This window comes from Ailuropoda melanoleuca, chromosome 2, assembly GCF_002007445.2.
Source record: "Ailuropoda melanoleuca isolate Jingjing chromosome 2, ASM200744v2, whole genome shotgun sequence".
NCBI classification, from domain to species: domain Eukaryota; kingdom Metazoa; phylum Chordata; class Mammalia; order Carnivora; family Ursidae; genus Ailuropoda; species Ailuropoda melanoleuca.
In genome coordinates, this window is record NC_048219.1 from 4,520,181 (window position 1) to 4,546,261 (window position 26,081).

General features: G+C 41.4%; 1 protein-coding gene across 1 annotated transcript in view; it reads left to right on the forward strand.

Annotated features, from left to right (window-relative positions):
* RCAN3 (RCAN family member 3) overlaps positions 1-26,081 on the forward strand; it is a 35,443-nt gene continuing 9,362 nt past the window's right edge. The window contains exons 1-2 of the mRNA XM_002913282.4: positions 1-122; positions 8,370-8,621. Coding sequence (XP_002913328.1) covers positions 8,427-8,621 — 195 coding nt within the window. The 5' untranslated portion in view covers positions 1-122; positions 8,370-8,426. The remainder of the gene's footprint in view (positions 123-8,369; positions 8,622-26,081) is intronic.

Below are 26,081 nucleotides of genomic sequence, written 5' to 3' on the forward strand. Positions count from 1 at the left end.
CGCCCGCCGCGTCTCCCCAGGCCCCGCTCCTTGCGGCGCCCGGGCTCCCGCGTAGTCCGTCGGGCCGCCCCGGCCTCGCTCCTGCCCGCCTTCCCTCCTTCCTGCAGCGGCCAAGCGCGCAGGTGAGTCCCCTTCGTAGGGCGGGGCCGGCGCGCGGCTTCTCCCGGCAGGGTGTGCATCCAGCACTGGGGAGAGTCGGGGGCGCGGCGTGCGGAAAGTTAAAGATAGAAACATTCCGCAGAAACCCGAGAGAGGTGGGCGTTCCAGTGCCCGAGACCCTAGAGATGCTGCGCGTCCAGGGTCCTGCCCGTCTCGCGCCCGGCGTCTTCTCCGGCAGCTCTGGGGTGGTGCCTTGGAAAACAAAACCAAGAAGATTGTTTCTCTCCTGTCCAACAGCAGCTTTCTCGCAACAGTTTGACTCTTTGAATAGCTGATAGGCCCAGTCTGCCCCTGAAGGCAGGAAAGGTGCAGTCGGTAAACCAGGGACGGCCAGGAGTTCGAAGCCCCTCTCCACCCCCTTGATGATGTACGACTAGCCATTGCTTTACTTACTCGCTAACTTCGTGAAACTTGTCTGTCTGCTTCCATCTGCTGTCTGGACAGGTAGAGTGATGATAGTGGTCTGTTTTCAGGTTGCTTCACTCCAGCTTCCGTGCAAAATCTCATCATCTCCTTCAGGGATTAGGAGTCTAGTGTTGGGAGCAGGTCAGACCCGTGTTTCGGTGACAAACCAGGATTCTTGAAAGTGATATTTTTGTGTAGTGCTCAAAGCCAGAAATATTCTCTCCCCTGTATTGAAAATCACCTAGCACACCACGTTTATTTGCACTTTTCATAGACTTCTCTGCATTTCATGGAAGTCTCTTATGTACTATTTGGTGAGAGAAGTGACTGACTTTATTTGTAGCTGTGATTGCATAGGATTCAAAATAATTTAAGACTATTTCATTAGCTCTGGTTCAATTTATTTAATTATAAAAAATACAACATGGAGACTCAGGGTATAGATTTTTATGCCTCACACAAATTTGTACTTTTTGGCAGGGACTTTTTGTTGGTATTGAGGATTTTTGGTGGAGGAAGAAAAGCTTGAGGACTATGCCCCTTCTTTAGCCCTGCCATCAGCGTTTACAGCGGTTACATTTAACTGCCTCCACAAGCCTTTTCTTAACTAGGGTGGGAAGAGAGTTCAGTGCTTTTAGGGAAAACGAGATTTTTTTCCCCATTATTGAATTCTAACATTTGTAAAGCTTTTAAACATGTGGATGTCAGGGGTTACAAATGAGAACACATTTTGTATGGTGCCAGAGGATTTGTTGGTTGAAAGACTTAAGCAAAACATCATGATAAATAGTGTGATTTGGAAATCCATTGGGCTGAAGCCCGTGAAATAAGAAAGCTCTAAAGTTCAATACCATTTATTATTTAGACCCCCCAAAAATCCCCTAAAGGTGGGGATCAGACAGTGGAAATCCACTCTCCCCTTAGAATGTAGAGGTTATAGTGAGGGAAAATGGATTATATACAGCAAAACAAATAGCATCAGTCTTTTATATCTCTACCTCAATAGGTCTTTAAAACCTATTATTTTCATACGTTCCCACAATTGATTTTTGTTGTTTCTGTTCTCTCTCTCACACTAAGAAATACCACTATTCCTGGTGGAGAACTGAAGCTTAGTGATTATAATAGGACCAATTCTAAATTATCTGTGAAAAGGGGGCATAGGTCATTGACACATAAAAAACACAAAAATCTAATTTTCACCTGCTTTACTGTAGTTTTGCACCAATTTTTTTTTTGGCCACAGCTACTAAAGTAAAGCAGTAAAAGTCTGTAAGTGATAAATGAAGAGGGAATAGAAGTTGGAGACCTACATGATAGCCATTGAGAGCTCCCATATTGACCATTCTGAGGGTTTCTTTGAAAAAAATTTAGTCTAAATTCTAATTTAGAAGTTTTTAAAAGGAATTTAGTAGTTCAACAACATCCGTGAGTGTTGTCCTTTTTTTATATGAGAGAACAAATAAAAAGCCACATGACTTACTGCCCGTTGAGTCAGCAGGGCACACGTAGAGCGGAAAAGGGAGCACTTGTGCGTTTCCAGTATTGTTCAGGGGCGTTTTGGATGCCTCAAAAAATAATAAAGTGCATCTCGCTAAGGCATTTTAGAAGTTCACCAAGTTGAGAAGCATACTATTTTGAAAAATTTAAAAAAAAATATCCTGGAGGAGGAATTTACCTCTTCCTGATCAAAACTTAAAATGCAAAGTCAAATGTCAAAGTCAAATGTACACGCCTAACATTTTGCCTTGATGGATTACTTTTGTCACAAGGCTTGGAGTAGAGCAGATGGTCATGCTACTTAGAGTTTTCCACTCATTTGATATTTCCATGAAGAAACTATTTGCCAGAAGCCAGCCACAGCTACAGGTGCCCTGAGATGATGCTAAAGCCTGATTAGTACAGACCTTTGCTTACAGAAGCTAGAGGATATTGGTTCAGCCCTTTGTGTTAAACCAGTCAGGATTTCCCTGGGTTAGTAAACTTCGGGACAGCTTGGTCTTGTAATAGTTGGAGTGGGACAGAGTTAGCAGTAACTCCAGGACCAACAGCGTAGAAACAATGTACTTTTGTAACTTTTTCTTTGTCTTAATAAAACCAGGCTATTTGTTAAGTACCAGCAGGGTCACCTTAGAAGATGATTTCTTTACAGATGTGCTAAGATTGTCATTTCCATGGGTTGATTTTGATCACCTCTCTCTTTCTGTTCAAATCTAACTGCATTTATGATGTCAGAAAATCATGAAATGGTTGATGATGTTGGCTTAAGCTATATCCAAAAAAAATGTCCTGGCTTGCCTTCAGCAAGAGAACCATCATCTGAAAGATAATATCTCTAACACTGAATTACAACATAAAATTCCATGAAGCCCATAAAAAAAGGCACTATGGCCTTTTTTTCAGCTAGCTGTCTGTTTTTAAATCTTTAACTGTGTTCTTCCTGGAGGCATATTCCTACTGCCAGTGGTTGCTCTGAGCTGGTTTCATTGTCCTATCTGCCGCTGAACAGTCTTCTTGAAATGATACAAAGTGTTCATTTTATTTTTTGTAGCCTTTTTGTTGCTTGGAATTAGATTATTGATGATGTATTTTTCTCATACTGGTTTTTTTTTTTAATATTTTATTTATTTATTTGACAGAGAAGAGAGACAGCGAGAGAGGGAACACAGACGGGCAGAGAGAGGGAGAAGCAGGCTTCTTGCTGAGCATGGAGCCTGATGTGGTGCTCAGGACCTGAGCTGAAGGCAGATGCTTAATGACTGAGCCACCCAGGCGCCCTCATTATATTGTTTTAATATCTGTTCCACTGGTGGCTCTGATATTATTGGCATCCATTCAACCCAACAATGCCTTGACGTAGATTGTGCTTATGTAAAAATAATTGTTGAGCGCTAACTATAGGCAAAGCATTGTTCTGAGCACTTAGCATTTAATCTGACATCCTTATTGAGTAAGGGTAATTATTTTACAATTCTATTTTATAGTTGAGGAAATGGTAAGGGAAGCAAAGTAATTTGCCCAATATAGAGTTCTGGGGGAGCCAGAGTTTCAGTCTAGAAAATTGATTATGGAGCCCAAATCTTCCTGGGATATACTTTGTTCAGACTTGTTTGCGGTTACTGTGATATTTTATCAATCCATCCTTTTATTTTTTAAATTATTATTATTATTATTATTTTTAGAGTGGGAGAGAAAGAGCAGGGGGAGAGGCAAAGAGAGAGAGAATCTTAAGCAGGCTCCACCCCTAACACAGAGCTGATGCAGGGCTCAGTCTCATGACCCTGAGATCATGCCCCCAGACAATCCAGAGTCTAGTGCTTAACCAACTTAGCCACCCAGGCATCCCAAAATCCAATCTTTTAAAGTGTATCAAATATACAGTAATGTATAAGTGAAGAAAATGTAGCAATACTATTAAAGATTATTGAAATATCTTGTGACAAAAGGCAAATTATTTAACAGTAATCTAAAAAATTTGAAGAGAAAATAACTAAGGACATTACTGGGATAACTGAGAAAATTTGAATATAGATGCTGATTTAGGTAACAGTATTATGTCAGTGTTAGGTTTCCTGGTTTTGATAATTCTGCTCTGGATTGTGTAAGAAAATGATCTTGTTCTTACACAGTGAAGTACTTGGGAATAAAGACAGTGCATTTGTCTTCCTGTCAGGGTTCAGGGAAAAAAGTATATGTATAGAAATAGAATGATTTTTAAAATGGGCAAAAATGTAATTAATTGGTTACTCTGGGTTACGAGTGTACAGAAATTCCTTGTATTATTCTTACTTTTCTGTTTGAAATTTTGTCAAAAGAAAGTTACCCCAAAGTGAAGGTAGAAAACAGGAAATGAAGGTGTAACATTCTAAGAATTTTTTTTTTTTCAAGTCAAGTGAGGGATTGTTTCCTGTGCTCTGATTTTTTTTTTTCTTCCTTTTTAGGCATTGGAGGAAGGATCTTGAAATAAAAAATCTTATCAAAAAATAGCTTGATTTTTGTCATATTTCCAAATCTAGCCATTCAGAGCTCCCCAACTTTCCAGCCTCCAAAATACCAGGCACAGTATTTTCCTCACCTCTTTAATGGATTGGGCGTGGGGCGAGATTAAAAACATTAGTGCCTCTAAGAAATAAGATACAAAGACAGTCTACTTTTAGTGATATTGAATGTTAAATTGGGTTGGTTAGATCATTTCCCTGCCTAAAAGCCCTCATCAGCATGCTGACATTGACTGGGTTTTGTATCAGGACTCTGTAACAATACTTTCAAGGAGCTTGGCCCATGCCCCCCTTTCTGACTTTGTCCCATGCCACCCCACCAAATACGGGACCCTCTGGCCACACCAGGTCTTTGTGCACACTGATCTGTCGGGCCTTTGTCCATGAACTGTTGGCTTTGCCTGGAATGCACCCCATCATTTTGCTGCTGAAATTCTGTTCATCTTTAAGTCTCTCCATCACACCCATGGGAAACTGTCTCTAATCTCACGTGGAATTAAATTTTCCTTTGTCTGTGCTGCCATATCAGTGGGGTAAACACAGTGCGATCTGCTTTCATTCAGCAGTCCTTATTAAGCATATACTGTGAGCCGGAAACTGTGCCAGGGCCTGGGGTTTCAAAGGCACTCCTGGTCTGGTAGCTGGGAGTGATTTGTAAACAAGCAGTCATGGATAAGTATGTAACAGAGAAATGAACCAAGTGCTCTGAGAGCTGTGAGCTCTTAGCGACAACTTAGTCTTGAAGAAAAGATTACAGTGAAAGCTCCAGTGAGATTCCGTCCCCCTTGCCCCTCCACCAGGCCCCTTTCCAGATTGGAGACTTCCAGCACAATAATCTAATTAGAGGTATAAAGTTTAAAATTATGGTAGTACCCGTGGGCTACCCAGGTAAATATGTGTAATAGAAAGCTGAAAATACAAGTCTGGAACTCAGGAGAGAGAGGTTGAGTCTGGATATAGGAATCGTACAGATGGGTGGATTTTGGTGTGTGTAGGCAGGAAAGAGTTACAGGCAGATCAGATCTCTTGGGGTCATGTACTTTTTCCAAGCTCTCCCCTCCCCTTCATTGCCCAAAATTCTGCTCTTGCTCTGGTGACATCCTTCCCAGCTTACAGTTCATCGTGGAAAATGAGAGGCAGTATCAATCACCCCGTGTGGTGTGTGTGAACCGTAGGGTAAGCAGGAAACACAGCTGAGAAGCCCTGGTGGTTAAGTGGTTAAATGCTCGAGTGGGTAAAACCAGCCAAGAAGAATAAGATGAGGAGGAAGGAAGGGGATGAAACCTCAAAGAGACAAAGTTGTAGAGGGTAGGTGGAGAAAGAGGAGCCGGCGACAAAGACGGTGGGGAGGAGGGAGAGCCAGGAAGGACGGAGATCCGGAAGGCAGAGGCAGGGCGAGGTTGCAGGGTGACTGGGTGGGCGGCAGTGTCTGGTGCTGCAGACGCAGGCCTGTGCGGGCACTGTCAGCCCAACGGTAGTGGCAGAGGTCCAGTGGCACTGAATTTTCTGGCGAGTGCAGCTGAGGAATAGAACACAGCAGAACAGGTTGCTTTTTCTAGGGACTTGGTAGGAAAGGTGAAGGAGAGGCAGGTGGAGAAGTAGATGGAGGGGAAGGTAGAATCCGCAAGGAAAGGTGTTTTTTTTTTTTAAGAATGGGCGGGTGGGGGTGGAGAATCTTGAATAGGTGTGTCTGCTTAGGAGGAACAGAAGGAGAAGGAGAAATTGAAAGTATAGGAGCTAATTCATGGAAGAAGATCCTTTAGGAGTGGTTAGCGTTATGTAGGAGAAGAAATTCTTGCTTTGGTGGGAGCTCCTTGAGGATTGAACTATTTCTTACTCATCTAATATCCCTGATAATACCTGACATGCAACGGGCATTCAGAAAATGTTTATTAAAATGAGTAAGGATTTCACTTTTGGGGATTAGTCTTTCTGATGGGTGTAGTAGAATAATGAAAAGAAAAAAAACCCTCTGCTGTTTTTAGCCTATCATTAACACCTGCCATGTACACTGTATAAGCAATATATTTACAGCATTGTGTTCTTTGAAATAACATGGAAAATCACAAATGAGGTAGTATTAAGGTAATAATAATCATGATCACTTAATTTTTCTGTGCCTGATTGGTATTTCTTAAATTCCATTTCAGCATCTTGAAATATGTTATGCTCAAGGCACTGTGCTTGGAGTTCATCAGAGGAGACAGACGTGCCCATAAAGTCCATATAAGACAGACCCTGTCCCGTTATTTAACAGAGGGACACTATCCACTCCATGCCTTGGGGTTAAAATTATTAATTTTTAAATGCTCAGAAAAAGGACATCTCTTTCATTGTTGTCTATGTCAAATTTTGCCTTTTGAAAATATTTCTTTTTTTGTTTGTTTAATTAATTTGTTTGGGTGGGGAAGGGCAGAGGGAGAGGAATAGAGAGAATCTTAAGCAGGCTCCACGCCCAGCACTAGAGCCCGATTCGGGGCTCGATCTCACCACCCTGAGATCATGACCTGAGCCAAAATCAAGAGTCAGACCCGTATCCAACTGAGCCACCCAGGCACCCTAAATATTTCTAACATTAACAAAGACCTCGGCTCCTTTCACGATTTAGCTATTGTGGACATTGCTGCTATGAACATTGGGGTGCATATGGCCCTTCTCTTCACTACGTCTGTATCTTTGGGGTAAACACCCAGCAGTGCAATGGCTGGATCATAGGATTAAGAAGCTGTGGTCCATATAAACAATGGAATATTACTCAGCTATCAGAAGGAACGAATTCTCAACATTTGCTGCAACATGGACGGCACTGGAGGAGATAATGCTAAGTGAAATAAGTCAACCAGAGAAAGACAATTAGCATATGATTTCTCTCATCTATGGAACATAAGAACTAGGAAGATCGGTAGGGGAAGAAAGGGATAAAGAAAGGGGGGGTAATCAGAAGGGGGAATGAAACATGAGAGACTATGGACTATGAGAAACAAGCGGGGGGCCTCAGGGGGGGGGGGGTGGGGGAATGGGATAGACCGGTGATGGGTAGTAAGGAGGGCACGTATTGCATGGTGCACTGGGTGTTATATGCAACTAATGAATCATCGAACTTTACATTGGAAGCCGGTGATGTACTGTATGGTGACTAACATAATATAATAAAAAATCATTAAAAAAATAAAATAAAATAAAATGTACATATAAAAATTACTTCAATAAAAAAATTATGGGGTATAAAAATTAAAAAATATTAACAAAGACCTACTTGATATAGATAAACTTCTGGTTCTGTGGAACTTAATTCTTTGGGAGTATATTCAGAAAGAACAGATTGGTTAAGAAAGGTGAAGTCATGTCATTGCAGACAGATTTCACGGTGCAGATGGTAAATGAATCGTGTGGGTTTTATTCCGCTGCCAGTTTCAGTGTTGTAGACCGAAAACCCAAAACAAATATGTGAAGGCAGTTCCAGTTCCCATTTTCCTTCCTACTGCTTGTAAACTAGTTATGGATTCATACTAGCTCATTTTGTATTGCCCCCTCCTTTTTTCCCCCAATTTCACTAGAAAACTTTTTGCCTTTTTTTGGTCTTATGTCATTGCCAGGGAAATATATTACATAAAATATGCTAAGCAAATCAAATTAGAATATATAGAATTTATTTATGAGGACTGTAATGAGCGGATTTAAACTCTGGTTTATCTTTCCTGAATAAAATTGCTTCCGTTGATGAATTGCTGTCTTGAGAATTGACTGAAACACTATTTGTTCTTCAAAGTCTTATCTTTATGCTATTTTCTTTTTTTTTAACACCAGATGCCTGGTAGACACCTTAGGACTTTAAAAACGGACAAGACCTGCTTTTAGGGGATAATGCTGAGTGACACTATGAAATCTTGGAATGATAGCCAGTCAGATCTCTGTAGCAGTGACCAAGAAGAGGAAGAAGAGATGGTTTTTGGTGAAAATGAAGATGATTTGGAAGAGATGATGGATTTCAGTGATCTGCCTACCTCACTTTTTGCTTGCAGTGTCCACGAAGCCGTGTTTGAGGTGCAAGAGCAGAAGGTAGGCACGTATCCCGCCTTCCCCTGCATTTGGTAGCGGGTTCAGTGTTTGCGGCTGCGGGGAAACAGCAGATTGCTGCTGCCCATTTGCACAAAGCATCAGTGTCTGTCGTTTGCATTCTATAAAAACCCATTGCTAAGCTCCTCCCCCAAGGCTGCCTATTTGAGTAGGCCTTACCACGCCAGTTCGTTCCTGGCCCATGACACATACAAAAAGCGCGCATCAACCTTTAGACATTGCTGTAGCATTTTAATTGTATTTTATGAGAATACTGGTCTGCAGCACATAGGAAGTATTTCAAAACCAGTCCCTTCCCACAAATATTTTGAGAAGCACTGGTTTATAGTGACCTCTGAATCAGTTCTTATTAAGTCCTGATTCATTCATTCATTCAGGTCTTAAGTCCTGATTCGTTCGTTCATTCATTCATTCATTTTTGGAGCCTGTGATTAAGAAAAAGCTAGTGATTTTTTGGGGCGCCTGGATGGCACAGCGGTTAAGCATCTGCGTTCAGCTCAGGGCGTGATCCCGGCGTTCTGGGATCGAGCCCCACATCAGGCTCTTCTGCTATGAGCCTGCTTCTTCCTCTCCCACTCCCCCTGCTTGTGTTCCCTCTCTCGCTGGCTGTCTCTCTCTCTGTCAAATAAATAAATAAAATCTTAAAAAAAAAAAAAAAGAAAAGCTAGTGATTTTTATCCTGGCTTCCTATTACTTGGGAGTAAATTCACACAAGCCAGAAGTATTTTAAGCTTTTACTTGAGGCTAATTATATAATTAGGACTATTTATAAATTCATTGTAACAGAATTGTTAACATTTCTTGTATTAGTTTCTACAGTTTGGGGAAAAATGATTGAGTTTATTTTTTAAAGGCCACTCTCCTTTAGTTCATTCATTATTTACCTGGAAAGAAAGGTTTTATGTTTGGCTTTTTTTTTTTTTCCCATCATGACCTCACAAAAGCCTATAGGTCTTAGTTGTACCAAAGTAAAAATATTCTTGTCATTGGTAGAAATTTTGAAATTTTGCATGTGCTGAGACTTTTTCTCAACATACCAGCCCTTTAATTTCCTGTCTGTGCACTCAAAGTATTTTCCTTCCAGTGACTTTCTGGGAGAGAACTTGATGTAGCTTGACTCACTACATACAGGCACTGTGCCACTTGCTTCCAGGGATAAGAGTAGGAATTGAAACAGCTTCCACCTCAGACTATGTACGGTCCTGCCATGGAGGTGATACGTAATTTGGCATAAGATGGACTACTAGTGCCTTTAGAGGCGCTTGAAAGTACATTGAGGTGTAAGAGGACAGGATGGCAGCCAGCTGGAGTGAAAGATCTTACGGGGAGATGGCACTAGAGAAGAGCCGTGTGAGCCGGGTAGGAGTTTAGCAGGGAAAGGAAAGGGAATTCGAGCCAGAGAGAACATAATGAGCCAACGAGCTGACTCCCGAGAGTGTGGACGCGTCAGGGAGGAGTTCTTGTGGCTGGTGCACAGGTGAGACATAGCCAAAGTGAAGTGAAGTCAAGCTGGAAAGGTGAGCCTGGGGCGTCCTGCAAAGTTCGAGGGGCTTACCCTTCTTCGGGAAGTAGTCTTCTGAGCAAAGGGGTGACAATCAGAAGTACGTATGAGGAAGATCTGCGGGCAACATGTGAAGAGCAGAGCAGTGGAAGTGGAAGGAGAGCCCGAAGCAGGGGGCCAGTTAGGACACTCCTGCAGTGAACCTGCCTGGAGATGCTGAAGGCCCTGGCACGGAGCGAGGGGGAGACGGATGGCCGCTGCCAGTTCTGTACCTTTCAGGTTTGTTTTCATTCACAAGTGTTTTCTTTCTCAGGGTCAACCATGATGCAGACCTTTTGAAATCGTCCTTCCTAGTTTTCTCAGAATTTTTAAGAGATCTGTGTTTTTGTAGAATAATTACATTAACCTTGTTGTTCATTTGTGATCCATGAAAACCCACACGTATTACTAGTTTATCTTAAAATTATATTCCTAAGGAGTCTTTCAAAAAACCTCACAATGGATCGGTTCCTACTTCTTTTTTTTAAGTGTAGCGTTGGAAGTTTTTTTTTTTAACTTGCCAAAGTGGTGAGTTCTTGTTGATTTTCATTTTAAAAACCATTTGGGATTATATCTAACGTAAATTAAATTGGAAATCATACCAGCAGAAATTCCAATAGCAGTTCAGTCAGTGGACTTCATCTTACATACAATTCTTAGTCATGTGAGTTTTATATAAAAGCCTTAATGGTAATATCTGAAACTGCAGAATGTTCATTTTATAACTGGAAGCTTGTTCCTTTTGGCCACCTTCACCCGTTTGCCACCCCATCCCTCCTGCCTCTGGCAACCACGAATCTGTTCTCTGTATCTATGAGTTCGTTTTATTTGCTTTGTTTTTTAAACCCCCATCGAAAAGAGATCATATGGTAATTGCCTTTTTCTGTCTGACTTATTTCACTTAATATAATGCCCTCAAGGTCCATAAATGTTTTTTTTTAATTTATTTTTTATTATGTTCAGTTAGAGGTCTATATATGTTGTCCTAAATGGCAAGATTTCATTTTTTTTAAATGGCTGAATAACATTCCATTGTGTGTGTTGTATGTGTGCATGTATACACATTTTCTTTATCCTTTCATCCACTGATGGACACTTAGGCTGTTTCCATGTCTTGGCTATCGTATATACTGCTGCAGTAAACATGGGGGCACAGGTACCTTTTCAAGTTAGTGTTTTTGTTTTCTTGGGATAGATAGCTGGAAGTGGAATTGCTGGATCATATGGTAGTTCTGTTTTTAATTTGTTGAGGAGGCTCCATACTGTTTTGCACAGTGACTGCACCAGTTTACATTCCCACCAGTAGGGCACAAGGGTTCCCTTTTCTCCGCATCCTGGCCAATACTTATCTCCTCTCTCTTTGACACTAATAGATGTGAGGGTGATATCTTATTGTGGTTTTATCTGCATTTCTTTGATGATTAATGATGTTGAGCATATTTCGATATACCTGTTGGCCATTTGTGTGTCTTCTTTGGAAAAATGTCTGTTCAGATCTCCTGCCCATTTTTCAAATCAGATTGTGTGGGTTTTTTCTATTTATTTTATGAGTTCTTTATATATTTTGGATATTAGCTCCTTACTAGATAAATGATTTGCAACTATTCTCTCCTATTCAGTAGGTTGCCTTTTCATTTTGTTGGTTTCCTCTGCTGTGCAGAAGTGTTTAGTTTGATGTAGTCATGCTTATTTTTGCTTTTGTTCCTTTTGGTTTTGGTGTCAGATTGAAAAAATCATTGCCAAGACCTGTGACAAAGAACTTATCACCTGTTTTTTCTTCCAGGATTTTATATAGTTTCAGGTCTTACATGCAAGTCTTTAATCCATTTTGAGTGAATTTTTGTGTGTGGCATAAGATAATGGTTGAGTTTCATTCTTTGTGTGTAGCTGTCCAGTTTTCCCAGCACCATTTACTGAAGAGACTGTCCTTTGCCCATTGTATACTCTTCGCTCCTTTGTTAGAAATTAATTGACCATGTATGTGTGGGTTTATTTCCCTGCTCTCTATTGTGTTTCATTGATCTGTGTGTCTGATTTTATGCCAATACCGTAGTGTTTTAATTACTATAGCTTTGTGTTATTTTTGTTTTTTTTTAAAGATTTATTTATTTATTAGACAGAGAGAGACAGCCAGCGAGAGAGGGAACACAAGCAGGGGGAGTGGGAGAAGCAGGCTCCTAGTGGAGAAGCCTGATGTGGGGCTCGGGCTCGATCCCAGAACGCCAGGATCACGCCCTGAGCCGAAGGCAGACGCTTAACGACTGCACCACCCAGGCGCCCCTAATTACTATAGCTTTGTAATATGGTTTGAAATCAGGGAGTATGATCCCTCAGCTCTATTCTTTCTCAAGATTGCTCTGGCTATTCAGGGATTTTTGTAGTTCTGTACAAATTTTAGGATTCTTTGTTATGTTTCTCTGAAAAATGCCATTGGAATTTTAATAGCAATTACATTGAATTTATAGATTGCTTTGGGTAGTATGGACATTTTAACGATGATTCTTCCAGTATGTAAACATGAATATCTTTCCATTTATTTATAAATTCTTCAATTTCTTTCGTTTGTGTCTTGTAGTTTTCAGTATACAAGTCTTTTACCTGTTTGTTAGATTTATTCCTGCATATTTTATGCTTTTCGATGCAAATGTAAATGGGATTGTTTTCTTGATTTCTCTTTTTTTTTAAAAGATTTTATTTATTTATTTGACAGAGATAGAGACAGCCAGCGAGAGAAGAGGGAACGCAAGCAGGGGGAGTGGGAGAGGAAGAAGCAGGCTCATAGCAGAGGAGCCTGATGTGCTCGATCCCATAACGCCAGGATCACGCCCTGAGCCGAAGGCAGACGCTTAACCGCTGTGCCACCCAGGCGCCCCTTAATTTCTCTTTCTGGGAGTTTGCTATAAATATAAGAAATACAGCGTGTTTTTGTGTATTGATTTTGTATCCTGCAACTTTACTGAATTTGTTTATTAGTTTTAACAGGCTTTTTTGGGAGTCTTTAGGGTTTTTTATGTATATCATGTCATCTGCAAAGAGTGACAGTTTTACTTCTTTTCCAATTTGGATGCCTTTTATTTCTTTTTCTAGCCTAACTGCTCTTGCTAGGACTTCCAATACTATGTGGCATAAAAGTAGTGAGTGTGGGCATTTTTGTCTTGTTCCTTATCTTAGAGGAAAGGCTTTCACCTTTTCATCATTGAGTATGATGTTAGCTGTGGACTTGTCACTTATGGCTTTTATTATATTAAGATACATTCCCTTAATACAGAGCTACAGTAAGCAAAACAGTGTGGTACTTATATGTCATATTCTCTCAATAAAAATTTTTAAAAATTTTAAAATTAAAAAAAATGTTTTAAAAGCCATGTGGTTCTGGCATAAAGACAAATATATTGACCAATGCGATAGGAAATAGAGAGCCCAGAATGAACCCCGACACATGTGGTCAAATGATTTTCAACAAGGGTGCCAAGACCATTCAATGCGGAAAGGACCATCTTTTCAACAAAAAGTGCTGGAAAAACTGGATATCCACAAGCAAAAGAATGAAGTTGGACCCTTATCTTATACCTTGTACAAAATTTAATTCAAAATGGATCAAGGATCTAAATGTCAAAGTTAAAACCATAAAACTCTTAGAAGAAAACAGGAAAAGCTTCTTGACGTTGGATTTGGCAATGATTTCTTAGATATGACACCCACACGCAGGCAACAATAGAAAAAATAAATAAGTTGGATTTTATCCAAATTTAAAAGGTGTACATCAAAAGACACCATCAGTGAAAGGGCAACCTACAGAATGGCAGGAAATATTTTCAAGTCACATTATCTGATAAAGGATTAATATCCCGAACACATAAAGAAATGCTAAAATTCCGCAACAAAAACCAAACAACCCAGTTGAAAAATGGGCAAAGGACTTGAATAGACATTTCCCTAAAGAGATACAAATGGCCATGAAAAGATGCTCACCATCACTGATCATTAGGGAAATTCAAATCAGAATCACAGTGAGATGTCACCTCACACCCATTAGGATGGCTACCATCATAAAAACAGAGGAAGTGTTGACAAGGATGTGGAGAAATTGGAACCTTTGTGCATTGTTGGTGAGAATGTAAAATGGTGCAGCTGCTGTGAGAAACAGTGTAGCAGTTCCTGACAACATTAAGCATAGAATTACAGTACGATCCAGAATTCTCCTTCTGGATCTATATAGACACAGAATTCAAAGCAGGGACTTGAACAGGTGTTTGTGTACCAGTGTTCATAGCAGCATCCTTCACAATAGCCAAAAGGTAGGAGCAACCCAAATGTCCATCGATGCATAAATGAATGAATAAAATGCGGTATGTACATACAATGAAATATACACCCTTAAAAGTGAGTGAAGTTCTGATAGATGCTATAATATGCATGACCCTTGAAAGACATACTAAGAGACACAAGAGGACACATACTGTATGATTCCACTTACATGAGATAGGGTAGTCTGGCTCATAGAGACAGAAAGTAGAATGGTGGTTGCCAGGGCCAGAGGAGTGGGGAATGGGGAGTTATAGTTTCGTGGGTACAAAGGTTCAATTTGGGGTGGTAAAGTTTAGAAGATGGATAGTGGTGTTTCACAACAGTGTGAATATACTTAATGCCACTGAATTGTACATTTAAAAAGGATTAAAATGGCAAATTCTGTGTTTTGTTTATTTTACCATAATAAAAATATATAAAGTTAAAAAAAAGAACCCATTTTCTTGAGTTTAACATTCTTTTTAGTGTGCTCTTATATATTCATATGTATATATATTTTTGTTGTTGTTAAGATTTTATTTATTTATTTGAGAAAAAGAGAGAGGGAGCACAAGCAGGGGGAATGGCAGAGAGGGAGAAGCAGGCTCCCCACCAAGCAGGGAGCCTGATGCGGGGCTCAATCCCAGGACCCCTGCGTCATGACCTGAGCCGAAGGCAACCACTTACCCGACTGAGTCACCCAGGTGCCCTACATATATATATTATATGTACATACATACACACGCTACATATTATACACATGTGTGTGATATATATATACTGGACACCTCTCTTGCCCCACTTCACATCCTCTTGGCCCAGCTTTTCACTGCAGCTGTTGCTAGAACACCCAGCTGTGCGCAGGTGTAACTCACAACAGTTGCCCTCTGCTGTACCATAGGTAGCATTTCGTCCCAGCGTTTCTCTGCTGCCCGTGTGAGGTTGCTCAGCCATACTGACGCCTGTGCAGAAAGGGAAATGTGAGGGAGTTAACATCCCACAGGGCGACCCTTGACCAGTGGCAGAGTAAAGCCAGTGAATAAGCCCCCCTTCTTCTGACACTGAAGCCAAGTCTGAGGGTCTTCTCACCGCCTTCTCAGGGCTCCCGGCCAGATCGCACCCTGGCTGACCACGGAGGTGAGCGGCTTGATAACAGAACCTGGACGGAAGGAGGACTGGCTTTCCGCCCTTCCCTGTTTCACTCTTTCCACTCTGTCCCATGCAGTCACTTCCCCAAACAAACTCCCTGTGTGTGACCTTCCCTCACCCAAGGAGTCCAGGTAAGACACAGGTGAATAACTTCCAGGTCTGTTTATTTATCTGTGTGAAGGCACTATCCCAAGCTCTGAAACAAAGGGCAATTTTTAGGTCATGCAAAAAGGATAAAGACTAATATAAAGAAAATCCATGTGCCCACCCAATTTAGCTAATACAATTTTACTAACATAGTTGAACTCCTTGTGTCTCCTCCCATAGATAACTATTATCCTGAACTCCGTGCTTATGGTTGCCCATGCAAATTCAACTTTTTATTAAGTCTAACCATATGAAATTGCTGCATTTGTAGGTCAAATGATCAAATATTGGTATTTCTTCTGGTTCAACATAACTATGTATATATACTATGGTTGACCCTTGAACAGTGCTGGGGTTAAGAGCACTGACCCTCCATGGAGTTGAAAATCATGTATAACTTTAAACTTTAAACAAATTTAACTACTAATAGCCTGCTGTTGACCAGAAGCCTTCCCAATAACATAGTCAATTAACACATACTTTGTATGTTATATGTATTATATACTGTATTTTTACACTGAAGTAACCTAGAAAAAATGTTACTAAAATCACAAGAAAGAGAAAATACATGTACAGTACTCTACTGCATTAATAATTATATAATTTAAATTCGGATAAAATCCAACTTATTTATTTTTTCTATTGTTACGTTATTATTATTATTATTATTATTATTTTTAAAGATTTTATTTATTTATTCAACAGAGATAGAGACAGCCAGCGAGAGAGAGAACACAAGCAGGGGGAGTGGGAGAGGAAGAAGCAGGCTCATAGCGGAGGAGCCTGATGTGGGGCTCGATCCCATAACGCCGGGATCACGCCCTGAGCCGAAGGCAGACGCTTAACCGCTGTGCCACCCAGGCGCCCCTATAATTATTTTTGATAGGTTGCTGTTGGAACAGTGATGCTAAATGTTCTGTAAATGTCCTATATATGTGGGGGTGCAGGGGGTTCCTCGAGGTATATAACTAGGACTGATGTTTCTGGCTTGTAAGGCAATCCTAGCGAATACTGTCAAATGGTCTCTAAGGTTGCTGTACCTGTTTGCATTCCTGCTAGACTTGTAAGGGTTCCCATTGTACCAGAGCATCACCAATACATTCCATTTTCAGAATTTAAGATTTTTGCTAATCTGCTCATTCACATTTCTGTTACTTTTTAATGAATTTCTGGGTAAACTATAAACAGATGCTTCTCAAACTCAGTGCTTAGTGGAGGACCAGGTTTTTCCTCCAGACTATCACAGACCGATGTCTTCATAAAATGCACTAATGTCCAGCAATGTAAACTTGCCACAATGTTTCTAGACACTTCTCAACTTCTCTATTGAACCGTATCGCGGACTGGTAGCAAAGTTCCTGGACTCGCGCTGGGTCTTCCAACCACACACCACTGTATATTATAACATTTAGGGATTTTCAGATATCTTAGGAGCTCTTGAAATGAAAAAGGTATCTCCAGTTACCTGCAGTTATATTTATGGTTTCCATTGTGAATACATCGTCTCAAAACCACGAGTTAAAAAGGACTTCGAAATAGTTCATTAGGTAATGGTGTCCTGATTATCGGCAACATTCAGATATCGCTGAATTATAAGGTGCTTCGCTGTCATGGTCTCAGACGTCACTGGTTTACAGGTTTCACATTCTGGCTTGGTGCACGTGTGCAGTATATCTGTTGATACGGTTGAGCACTGTGCCAGCCACAGTCATTACGGGTTCTAGGGAGACCACGGTGAACGAGATCAGGGGCCAGCCCTTGTGGAGTATAGGGAGAGAAAAATTAACACACAAACCAGTGAGTAAGAAGTTCTGATATAAATGTACTACGAAGAAAATAAAATAGTAGAGGGTTAGGGAATGACTTCATGGGTGGTCATTTTTAACGAGAGTGATCAAGGCAGACCTGTCTGAAGAAGTGGCATTTGAGCTGAGACCTGAATAGTTAGAAAGAACCAGTGTAATACTGAGTCATCCTTGGCTTCCTATAATTTGACTGAAATTTATCCTACCATCATTCAAATAACTTTTCTCAAATGTGTATATTGAGTCCAAATGCCTTCTAGTTTACCTTTAGTGAAACATATAGCAGCACCTGTCCTGCATCAAAGATTTTCTTTTCCCCCAATAATCTCATTTCAGTTGGGGAAGATCTGCCATTCCCCAAATCAAGGCAGGACACAAAGCTCTTAGGTTCTGAGTAACAGCTGAATTACCCATGTGTGGATATTCCTAATCTGTCCAAAGCAGGGCTCCTGTGGGTGGGGAGAACTCAGGAGTGAGCCAGCTTGGAATGGGCACGTGTGTCATGCCACACCACCTGGCCCAGAGCCCAGCTTTTGAGCCTCGCTGCTCATTAAGTATGTGCTGAATAAGACTGGGAGCGCCGTTTATGGGATCAGGCTACCAGTACTCCCCAACGTTTATGTTGAAGCTTCATAAACTAATTTCAATAACCATGTATTTTCTATTTATTTCCTAATCTGATTTGCATTCTATTTACAAGTTTTATAGATGATATAAGGGCAGCAGAACATGTCTGTAGCATGTGTATATGTGTATGTATGTGTGTATATATATATGTAGATAAAAATATATATTGGGAGTACATATCAAAATATCTTTACTGGTTTGGGAGTGCAAAGAACTCTTTTTTTTTTTTCCTGAACCATTTTGAGGTCAAGTTGCCAACAATGATGGCCATCACCCCAATACCACAATCTGTGTTTCCTGCAAGCGAGAGCCTTCTCCTACCAGAAAACACAAAATTCAGGAAATTAACGCTGGTATATTACACCCTTCTCATCCTCGGACCCCCATTCAAGAATTGCAAGTTGTCTCGATAATGTCCTTTATATTAAAAAATCCAGCTCCTTTTGAAGCATTGCATTTAGTTGTCAGATGCCTTAAGTTTCCTTCAGTCTGGGAGGATTTCTAGTCTCCCCTGCTCGCTCTTGGTGTTCACACTCAAAGATGATAGGCTGGTTATTTTATTGCATGACTCTCAGTTCAGAAAGAATTCATTTCTAGTTTTTCACGTTTCAAATTTGTAACTCTTATTTGACAGAAAACTAGCTTCCATTATCCATTATTTACTTGTGCAGTCACTCTCTCTGTGTATAATTGCCACCATCCACCCTCTTTCCCATGTGGAAACCCTCCTTCCCCGCCCTGTGCTCCAGCACCCTGCCCCAGACCCACCATGTGGAAGTCCTCTGCACCCTGCCCAGATTCTGAGTCCCATAGTGTCATCCTTACCCTGCCTGGGATCCAGTGTGCTGTGCTGGGCCACCCTCCCACAGAGACACATCCTGACCCCACTGGGGTGCCACGACCCCACGCTGGATTGCCTCCCTGCACAGACCTCCCTCCTCACCCTTCTCCCTTCACTTGGGCTTTGACACCCCATCAGCCTGCCCTTTTGCTGAGATACCTTCTCTGCTCTGGGCAGTCTTCCCGCATGGGCACCTTTCTTAGCCCCCTGAGCTCCCACACCCTGCGCTGGGCTGCCCCTCATGGTCACACTGTCCTAACCCTGTTGGGTCCTGGCGCCCCATGCTGGGCCTGCCTCCCAGATGGCTACCTTCTTCACCCCGCTGGGACTCTGACGCCCTCTCAGGGCCACTGCATCTCCCTTTTCGCCATGCACCTACTTTCCTTGACTTTGCCTAAAAAAATGTTCAGGAAGAAGAAGGCTACCTTTTTCTTTTTAAAGAACAAATAATACAATAAGTTCCTTCCCATGGCTGTTTGCAACATTCTTTCAAGTTTACATGTCTTTGGAAAGGTGGGTCCCTAGCTTTCAAAATGACCTTCACCCTCTAATGTCCTTTAAGAAAACACCACCAGAAAAGAAACTTGTGCCCTGGAACAAATCACAATCAGTATGTGGTCCTTGTTGTAGCCTCAGCCCCTAGGGCAGGACCAGCCTTACTGAATGAGTGAGTGTGGATGAACAGTAAGAAGGAGTTTAACAGGACCCAACACACAAACATCTGATGGAAGCCACAGAACTAGATCCCCAAGTCCCTGGCAGCCGCCGAGCACAGGGGCAAGCCTGAGGATGGAACATTCTTGACCTTTGTGCATAACTGACCTCGATTAAAGAGAACCCTGTCTTTCTGCTTCACATTCTCCTTCTAGACTTTAGTAACTTCATATCAGCCATTTCTGTTTGTTTTAAATGGTTTTTCATTCCCCGGTGCTAGCTTGGCACCGTGAACGCATGCATGGCAAAGCATTTTCAAGGCCATCCCTGAACAGTTAATTTTAAAAAATAGCAAACAAAACAAAAAGATAAAATTAATACATTAAAAGCCATCAATGTGAAAACGATGTATTTTTTCAATATGGAGAATTATGCTATAACTACAAAAAAAAAAAAAAAAGAATTCCTGCTGTCCTCGCCCTCAAGTCCCAAGTTCATAACAGAGTAACCCACGTTCCTCAGTGTCATAACAGAGACGCAGTGGTCTCTGCTTCGAAGGGTCAGGGGTCACAGGTCAGGTTCCGAAGATCCCGAGAAGATGGACACTGATGTCATCATCAGCGGTTCATTGTGTCCCCCAGCACAGCGGGGTCTCCTGGGAGGGCCTGTCCCCAGGTGATTGCTCCAGCAGTGTGGGGCATCTGAATCACTAAAGGACTATCAGGAAGGGCGGATTCCAACTTGCCAGTGGTGACCTCCAGGGTCTGTGCCATCCAGTTCATGCTGTGTCATTGCCGTGCACTCACCTCCTTCTCAGGGAATCCACATCATAGAGAAGAGCAGCTATTTTTTGTAACCGCAGAATAGCAAGTGGATTACTGGCAAAAGCCCTGCCCTATTTCAGTTAGCAACAGTAATCGTACCCACTGTCCTAAGAGCTGTGAGTGTTCGCTCTGTGACTCCACAGTAACCTAGTGAGGTGGGTACTTTTATTATCCTCAGTGAACAGGTAAGGAAACTAGGCACAGCAAAGGTAAGCAACCTGCCCAAGGCCACACAGCTACATAACAGAGCATGGAGTCAAATCCAGTCTGGCTCTAGAGCTCTGTTACTTGAGAAGATAGATGGTTGGTAGAAGCCATCAGACCTTCCTGAAGTTTTCTGTCCAGGTTGTGGATTCCTCCTGAGGTCTTCCTTCTGTGGTCTCATGTTTGAAGAAGGGAACGGTCGTTAACTGGATGAAGAAAGGAATATTTTACCCATGATAAAGGCCAATGAGCAGAGAGCTTCTGTTGCTCAGGAATGGATGGTATCTACTTAGGTCCTCCTCTCAGATACAGAGGAAGGTTTGGTACGTTCATCAAAGCTAGTGCTCCGTCACCAAAGTCACAGGAAAGAGACCACCGTGGTGACAAGCCGTCAGAGCACCTATAGCCTGGCCCACGCCATTCTCCTGCCTCGCAGAGAAGCCTGGGGCTGGATATGAAGTTCAAGCTGAACCTGGCCTTCCCTAATCTTTCGTACTTCATTGATGGGGAGACCAGGAAGGGGGAAGTGAAGATTCAACTGGACATCCTGAAGAGCAGAGTTAAGGGTTTCCTTGTGCATGAATGTACGATCCTGACCTTGACCACTGAAGCCTGGTTACTTCGAAGAGCAGTCTGGATGACCGACCCTGTTTCCCTTGTGCCTGGGGAAATTCACACGGTTTTCTCGGAAGAACTCACTTGCGTGATTTTTCTCACCTCTGGTGTCTTGGATCAAAACAATTCTTCAGCCGCAGCACCTGGACAAGCTTACAAACCTGAAATGTTTCATGTGCCATCTTGAGTCCTTGGATCAGGTCATGCCTGCCTGGAACCGGACTGCCTCTTCAAGATGCCCACGAGCAGCACAGCACTCGGCAGGGCAGGAGAGGACGTGCTCAGTGGGACAGAGTTCTCTGCTTTTCTCCTTTTGTCTGCTCGCTCCATGGGTTTGGTCCATCTGCTCTTTCCTCCAGGGGGCCTTGCAATCTGCTCCTCTGTCTTCTCTGCTCTTTTCAATAAACAACCAACCTTCAGGCTAAAGAGAAAAGGCCATCGCTGCTGCCGGGGGACTGTCAAGATCTGGGATCTCATTAGACGTAGGGGCCCTGCCTGCCACCTGATCAGCTTCACTGTTACGGTCACAATTAAGTGTGATAGTGTGGTTGTAGGTCTCATTCCCCTCCTAAAGTAGCAAACTCTTTCCTAGGTGTTTGGAGGCTGGTGATTTGCCCCCAACCTGCTTGAACACGGCCTCTGCTTTGGGCACACATTTTCTGTAAAGGCACAGACACACATCCACATCTTTTTTCAACTAGCCGTGGAAGAAAAAAGAAGTTTCTAGAACCAGAATGACTACCGATGACTAAGGACGTGTTGTCCCAAGCAAAGATGGAAATAGTAGCCTTGCTGTGCTCCCAGTCAGGTCAGGGGCTGACACTCCTGTGTGAGCCTCTGGCCCCGACAGCCTGTGCTCAGGGGCCATCTCCACAGCTGGTCCACAGCTCACTCCGGTACCCAGCTCCTCCCATCCCCCTTCTTATTTTCCCTCTTTTTTTTTTCTTTTTTTTTTTTAATTTGGTGACACTCGCCTGCAGTAAAATGTACAGATCTTAAGTGTACAATTTGGTGAGTTTTGACAGTCTCTACCCATGTAGTGAACACTCCAGTCAAAAATATTTTCATCCCCATCCTAGTACCAGTTTGTAGTTTGTTACCATCAAAAATGATTTTTCATTGGTTTGACTACTTTTCTTGTACATGGTGTAAAGGATATTATAGGTTTGGGGGGGGAGATCTTGGCCCCCTGAGAACTTATGTTCCAATAAGTCAGAATGTGTATCTGTAAGTATATGAACCATTAAAACCTAAAAATCAATACTGGACAGGTCATATTCCGTATTTTCTTGATTTTTAATTCGGTTTCATGCCTCTTTCTGATCTGGAACAGTGTTGAAGGCAACATGAATGCTGTGGGCCAACAGTTGTAGAAGGTTTTCACATTTTGTGTGTTCAGCTCCCCTCTGGCACTTCTGAATTTGGGGCCCAGAGCTATGACAAGTACTCACATGGTCAGAGTTTTCAATCCGCCGTGCCCAGGAGTTCGGGGCTTTCTTCCTGGTAGTCAGCAGTGACGTTGAGGAGAACCAAAGGCACTTGCCTTTCGCCAGGTGGAAATGGAGGCCTCGTCTCTGACATCCACAAACCTGCTGGAGAGATGGAATTTTCTGTTTCAGAATTACAGACAGAGAACATGAAAAATCTTTTGCCGTAGGACTCCAAAGATAATTTCACAGCTGAATGGATTGAAGCATTGCTGCTTCTCGACAGGGAAATTGTTCTTAACATACAGACGTGGTGGGCTCCTCAGGCCCTTTTGTCCAAGGCAAGGGGTGCAACAAAATCATTTTCATAGTTTATTCCTCGGTGAAATTGATAAGCCTCGCCTTCACTGCTTCGGGATGGGGAACAGAGGATAGGGCGGTGGTGTTTCCAGAAGGGTCGAGAAATTTTCACCTAGCTGCCACCCTCACCTCCCTGAAACCAACCTTCCCGTAAGACCTTTTCTACTCTTCTCTCCTCATGATTTTAGTTGGCTTGTTACCCAGCTGCGAAGTACTTTTCTGGAATTCCCAAGAAAGCTGTTGATTACATGTCGTCTTTACATATTTTAGATGCAAGGTATCTGTAGTCCTTTTTACTGCTGACTAAATACATGGGTGATTTCAACATACAAACACAGCTTCTGGTCTATATTTTGTGGAAAACTTCTGTAACAGGGAAAGCCTTAGGGATTAATTTTTAGGCAGAATTAACTGTCTTATTCCTATAGATGTACCGCCTGAGGGGATACTAAGAGACCACCAGAAAAAGAGTGGTCCATGGCAATTTGGATCGTCTGGGATCTTCCTTTTCTTGTCAGAGGCAAATGTGCAAGCATCACTCTTTAACAGGATGGTGTTCATTTTAATATCATTCAAGAATTCAGAAACATATAAAAGTGAGTTATTTCTAAAACAATTTTAAGGAGAAAAGTAATAATTTTGTTAATGAATTACATTTCTTGCCAGTTATTTTCAGTGCATGTGGATAGATTATGACCGCTCTCCAGTCGTCGGAACCCTTGTTGTGCTCACCCCAGCTTGTCAGGGGCAACTTCCAGAACCCACCTGTTGGTCCCTGTGGGTTCACACAAGGGCAGAGATACCAGCCAAGGGCTCTCACGTTGTTCCTCAAGGAAACAGTGATCGTTTTGCCTCCACATTAATTCTTTGTGTTCTCTACCGTGCCTCACGGCAAGAAGTCACACATTTCTCAAACCGTATTATGCTCCGTGAAAGTGGGAAAGAAAGAGATCTTGCAAAACTTAGGAGAAGCTTACTGATTGGCTTTTGCGTGGCTTCGTTTTTATATAATTCTTAATCCATTCACAGGTATTTGAATTTAGAAGCAAGAGACCCATGGAACCCATGGCTATCACCTGCTTGTTACACTCAGTTACAGTATATTTCTGGAGTGAGAAAAAAAATGTTTTGAAAGGAAATAAGATGTAATTAGCAAGTAGATGTTTCATTTTCTAGATAGTGTGTTATTGTAACTACAAAAAATTCATTGTTGTGGGAATTAGGAATAAATACACGGTCCTTTTACCCTCAGCAAGGGAAACTGTAATGTACAGAATGACAAAATACTAATATAAACCACGCTTAATTCATTCTTCCCTACTTTCCATTTCCACTGCCTTCAGTATTGATATTTCTTTTCTTTCTTTCCTTTTTTAATTAAGTAGGCTCCACGCCCAGCACAGGGCTTGAACTCATGACCCTGAGATCATGACCTGAGCAGAGGTCTAGAGTCGGGTGCTTAGGCGACCGAGCCATCCAGGTGCCCCTCGGTGTTGACATTTCTTCACTATCTCATGTGGGAATTTTAGTACTCATTTAGTATCAAAATGTGAGCATCCGCCAAGAATTAAATGAAGTGCAATTTCATAAAATCTCAATTCTAATTTTTTAAAAAAGTGACAAAGCCAACAACCATCTTTGAAATGGACGCTGAGGAAACTCTGAAATGTGCCTGGAAGTGTTAACAATTATTAGTATTTAATATATTTACCTGTGCACATTTATTTTTAAGAACCGATGTGCTATGTAAGAGTCCTTACTGTATCTATAATATGTATTTGTCCATATTACTTTAATATGTAGAGATAATATAGTCAATAAGAACAGACTTGATCTTAAAAGTTCACCTTCCTTTGAAGGAGCTTAGGATACGTTGGACGCCCAGCAGTTAGCATAAAGGTCTGACATGCAGTTGGTCGCTTAACATATATTTTTTAAAATGAATGAGCAAAAATAATATAATTTTTAAGCAGGTGGTGTTTTCCGAATTATAAGGGATATTTGAACGTTAGAAGAATATATATTTGATCACAAATCATTTTATATTTTGTCAAACCAGAGAAATATTGCAAAGTGGTAGGAAAAGGTTCAAACTGAGAGAAGTTAACAAATGATTTTTACCTCAGTATCAACAGATAGTTGAAGGATCTTCACAGAAATAAAAAACAAAGCTAATTTACAGGTTCCTTTATTATGTTACCTTTGGCAAGCCTAAGGAGTATTTCTTAAGGTATTGAGAATTTTCTTAGGTCGGTTTTGTTACATTTCATTTATTGAACTATTGCATAAAAGTGACGAGTAAAGAGAATTTAATGTTACTATTCTGGTAATTGAAGTTAGTTTTTTTTGTTATTCCAATTTATTAACAAATGGGAATAGGACCATTTTTTTTCCCTCAGCCTCAGAATGACTCCCTCTTTCCTGCTGTATTTCATCCCAGAACATTTAGGATGTATACACACACACACACACAATTTTACTTTTTACTAAAAAATGCTGTTTTTGTGGAATGACATACTCCCAAATGAACCTCGAGAAGATTTCGTTGCTTTGCGTTTGTAAAAGACGGACCGTGGCTGTGGGATATTATGCCTCTTTAGGGAAGGTGCTAAATGGACATCAGCATCTTTCTTAGAAATTTTATCCAGAGGGGATAAATAGAAAAAAAAGAGAAAAACAAATTGAAAAGAAGGTAAAAAAGGAGAGAATATGAACAGAAAATCTGAGAAAAGTAGATAAAATAAGATGGTAGACATCTAAAAATATCAGTAATCACAACCATGGAATAAATCCTCTGATTAAAAACCAATGGCATCAAAAAGGCACATTTATATAAAATATCCCACTGAAGCTAGATCTCAGGGAACTCTGCCATCCCAGGCAGAGCCGGGATATACAATTCTAGAAAATACAATCTAGAAAATACTCTATACATTAGATAGAGTGATAGAAAAATGGTAGT